A 4479-nucleotide genomic window follows, 5' to 3' on the forward strand; every position below is an offset into this window, starting at 1 on the left:
TTCTGTTTCATGTTAAACTAAAAGGATCTTACTCTTTAACTAAAGGGTCTATCTCTGTAGGGATCCATCCCATAATGTCTTCACACACTTAGAATAATATTCTGAGTCTGTCGGCGGCATCATCTTCATTTTGTCTGTTTGATTCCAGGAGCTAAAGAGCGAGCCGAGATCTACGAAGCGTTTGAGAACATTTATCCGATCCTGAGAGGCTTCCGGAAACAGTGACATCACTTCCTGTTCATTTGTAAATAGATAAAAGTATTTTTTGTATATCTGTTTGGTTTTGTGTTTCGGATGTTAAATGAGTCTCTGTTCAATGTTTCTTGAAGGAAAATAAATTATAGTTTGCCAAATCTGTGCACTGAAAACGTCTTTAAAACTCAAACTCTGTTTTATTATACAATAAAATATAATATGATATAATGTGTATAATATAATCAAAGAAAGAAGAAAATAAAAACAATAAAAATAAAGCTAGGGGATTTATTAGAGAAAACAAAATATTTCAGGAAATAATTCTAAATATTTTCAGGAATTCTAACTTAATTGAGAAAAAAGTCTAAATATTTTAAGAAAAAAGTCTAAATATTTTAAGAAAAAAGTCTAAATATTTTAGGGAATCATTCTAAAAATTTTAAGAAAAAAGTGATTGTTTAAGAAAAAAAACGTCTAAATATTTTGTGAGGAAAACATTTTAAAATTTAAATAAAAAAAAAAGTCTAAATATTTTAGGAAAAATCTGAATATTTTAGAAAAAAAGTTTTAGGGGAACATTTTAGGGGAAAAAGTCTAAATATTTTGAAAAAAACGTCTCAATAATGAAGAAAATAATTCTCAATATTTTACGAAAAACATTAATATTATTCAATAATGAGTTTTTCTACCGTTGTCCGACTTTTTCATTTTAAGGCTTCTGATTGGAGCAGCGCCGTTCTTTGACTCCGCCCACAGGGCTGACGTCTCTTCGTAAACAAACCGTCACGTGTTTCCGTTTTTCTGAGGAAACCGGAAGTGGCGAACTCGCTCGCTCATCAAAACAAAAACACATCCGTTTGCTTGTTGTCGCTTCCTCTGAACGTTTTATACCCGGGACATTGACGTCACGGAGTCCGGTACCGGCCACACGGTCCAAACGGAGTAACGGAAACCGCTGAGTCGAGCCGTTAGCGTTAAAAAGTCTGTTAACGTTAGCTTAGCCGGTTAGCTTAGTTAGCTCCTAGCTAGCTCTCGGCTAGGACCTGGGCGGGATACAGCTACGGCGACGACAGATATTTTTAGACCCCAAAACGAAACAGAAAACAGGAAAAAGGTCGTGGTTTCGGATTAAAACACTCCCGAGGAACGAACACGCGTTTCCTCGACGAAAGTATTAACGTTATATTATTTTAGCCGAGACTTTGCGTAATTTCCGGTCGTAGCTGTATCCCTTCTAGCCACAGTGGTCTCCCTCTCCATGGCGTCCTCTGCGGGGCTCCCCCTGCTCGGTCCGGACCGTGCCGCACTATCCCCGGGCCCGCACCCCACCGGGAGGCCGCTCCTCCGGCCCCACCACCCCCATCCGGCCCACTCCAGCCCGGGTTGTGTGATGGTTGAGTCGGTGGACGACGCGGAGGGTCTGTACGTGGCGGTGGAGCGGTGCCCCCTGTGCAGCACCTCGCGCCGCAGACTCACCTGTGCCCGGTGCGTCCAGGCCGGTGACTTCGTGTACTTTGACGGCAGGAACACTGAAAGGTGAAGTACAGTTTCTAGAACTTAAATCCTCTTCATTTCAGCCCGTCCTCCACTGTCCGTTCACCGCCAATGCCGAACTCGATAGACAGATTGGGACATTTTAAAGCGGGCTTTCATTTTTACGCTAACACACACAACAAATCAAGATTCTGTTGTTTTTGTTATAAATATATGAACCTTCTTTACATTTCGGCATTGATGCCAGTTAACAAAAGTGATATTAATTCATGGAACTGGAAGGTGAAGCTAAGACATTTTCTAGATTTGAGCCTGAGCGCCGCCGTTGTTTTCACCGCTAATGCCGAACTCCATAGACAGATTGGGACATTTTACAATGAGCTTTCGTTGTTACGCAAATACACACAAGAAAATCAGAATTTTTACGTTGTTCGTATAAAATATGAACCCTCTTTACACTTCGGCTATGATGTAAGCATTAAAATCATCATTTATTCTACACTTTGAACATAAAGTTCAGTGTTTTGAACTTAAATCCTCTACATTCCGACACTGTCCGTTCACCGCCAATGCCGAACTCCATAGACAGATTGGGACATTTTAAAGCGGGCTTTCATTTTTACGCTAACACACACAACAAATTTAGTTTTTTTCGTTGTTGTTATAAAAATATGAACCTTATTTACACTTCGGCATTCATGTCGTTTAACAAAAGCGATATTAATTTGGCGAAGCTCTGTGTTTAGAACTGATATTTTCTAGATTTCCTCCACTGGTGTTTTCACTGCCAATACCGAACTTTATAAACAGATTGGGACATTTTAACGGTGGCTTTGATTTTCCCGCCAACACACAATAAATCATTAGCATTAGCATTAGCAGCTAACACTGATCAGTTATAAAGCAGCCAGCGCTTTGTAATGGCTCTGATGACGTCAGGTTATTAGACTCTGAGTTAGTTACACAACCCAAAATAACTCTGTCATCATGTGTCACACACCTGGCTCTGTGTGTGTGTGTGTGTGTGTGTGTGTGTGTGTGTGTGTGTGTGTGTGTGTGTGTGTGTGTGTGTGTGTGTGTGTGTGTGTGTGTGTGTGTGTGTGTGTGTGTGTGTGTGTGTGTGTGTGTGTGTGTGTGTGTGTGAGAGAGAGAGAGAGACACTGTGACACACACACACACACACACACACACACACACACAAACATGTTTTAAAATAATTATCTTTTGCAGATATTAGATAGATAGATAGATGTTTATTGATCCCAAAAAATGGGAAATTACAGTGTTACAGCAGCACACAAAATATACATACATACAATTTACATGAAATAATAGTAATAATAATAACAAAATATAAGAACAAATATTTAAATATATACAAGATGGGAAAAACAAAATGTGCATGTGTTTAAGTAATATGCTAAAATATAAATGAACCAATCGGGCCGGTTGCCCTTATTGTAATATTGTGGTGTCTATGATAGATGTTACATCGAACCAAATGTCACCTTCAGTCCTTCTTAATAGGATTTAATGACTATGATTAATAGGATTTAATAGGATGTATTGTGATTTAACGTGATGTATTGGGATTTAACGTGATGTATTGGGATTTAACGTGATGTATTGGGATTTAACGTGATGTATTGGGATTTAACGTGATGTATTGGGATTTAACGTGATGTATTGGGATTTAACGTGATGTATTAACGTGATGTATTGTGATTTAACGTGATGTATTAACGTGATGTATTGTGATTTAACGTGATTTATTGTGATTTAACGTGATGTATTGTGATTTAACGTGATGTATTGGGATTTAACGTGATGTATTAACGTGATGTATTGGGATTTAACGTGATGTATTAACGTGATGTATTGTGATTTATTGTGATTTGTGTGCAGATACATTGAGAAGTTGGAGCGACTGAAGCAGCTGAAGGAAGAAAAGGAAGAACTGCAACAGAAGTAAACAACTCAATACATGTAGTACCGGGGGGGGGGATCTGTGTGTGTGTGTGTGTGTGTACCTGTCTCAGTGTGTGTGTTTGTGTGTGTGTGGGTGTGTGCTTTTCTGTGTGTGTGTGTGTGTGTCTCTGTGTGTGTGTTTGTGCATTTCTGTGTGTGTGTTTGTGCGTTTCTGTGTGTGTGTGTGTGTGTATCTGTGTGTGTTTGTGCGTTTCTGTGTGTGTGTGTTTGTGCGTGTGTGTGTGTGTGTGTGTCTCTGTGTGTGTGTGTTTGTGCGTTTCTGTGTGTGTGTGTGTGTGTGTGTGTTAGTGTGCGTTTGTATCCCCCCCCCCCCCCCCCCCCCCCGCTACAGGCTAATTACATCACTGAAAGTCCACAATTGTATTATTAATAATTGTTTTTCAGAGTTATCCAAAACATGGAGAGGAAGCTGCAGGCGGACGAGATGGTGAGTTCACTGGTAATTAGATTAATTAGATTATTTACATTAATTACATTTATAAAAAATATCTCTGAAATTAGTCCACACTGGGAATTTGTCTTTCTTGGTAATAATAATAATTTATTAATTCAAAAATGTATTATCTAATAAAAAACACTCTATAATCTACAGATAGAGCAGGTCTAGACCTCTCTATAATCTACAGATAGAGCAGGTCTAGACCCCTCTATAATCTACAGATAGAGCAGGTCTAGACCTCTCTATAATTTACAGATAGACCAGGTCTAGACCCCTCTATAATGTACAGATAGAGCAGGTCTAGACCTCTCTATAATCTACAGATAGAGCAGGTCTAGACCGCTCTATAATTTACAGATAGA

The 4479-nt window shown here is 39.0% G+C and overlaps 1 protein-coding gene across 1 annotated transcript in view; it reads left to right on the forward strand.

The window, feature by feature from the left end:
• Window positions 1-904: 904 nt before the first annotated feature.
• atg14 (autophagy related 14) overlaps window positions 905-4479 on the forward strand; it is a 3961-nt gene continuing 386 nt past the window's right edge. Inside the window, exons 1-3 of the mRNA XM_034866349.1 lie at window positions 905-1731; window positions 3595-3657; window positions 4063-4105. Coding sequence (XP_034722240.1) covers window positions 1454-1731; window positions 3595-3657; window positions 4063-4105 — 384 coding nt within the window. The 5' untranslated portion in view covers window positions 905-1453. The remainder of the gene's footprint in view (window positions 1732-3594; window positions 3658-4062; window positions 4106-4479) is intronic.

The sequence above is a fragment of the Etheostoma cragini genome, unplaced genomic scaffold (assembly GCF_013103735.1).
Source record: "Etheostoma cragini isolate CJK2018 unplaced genomic scaffold, CSU_Ecrag_1.0 ScbMSFa_4665, whole genome shotgun sequence".
Lineage (NCBI taxonomy): Eukaryota > Metazoa > Chordata > Actinopteri > Perciformes > Percidae > Etheostoma > Etheostoma cragini.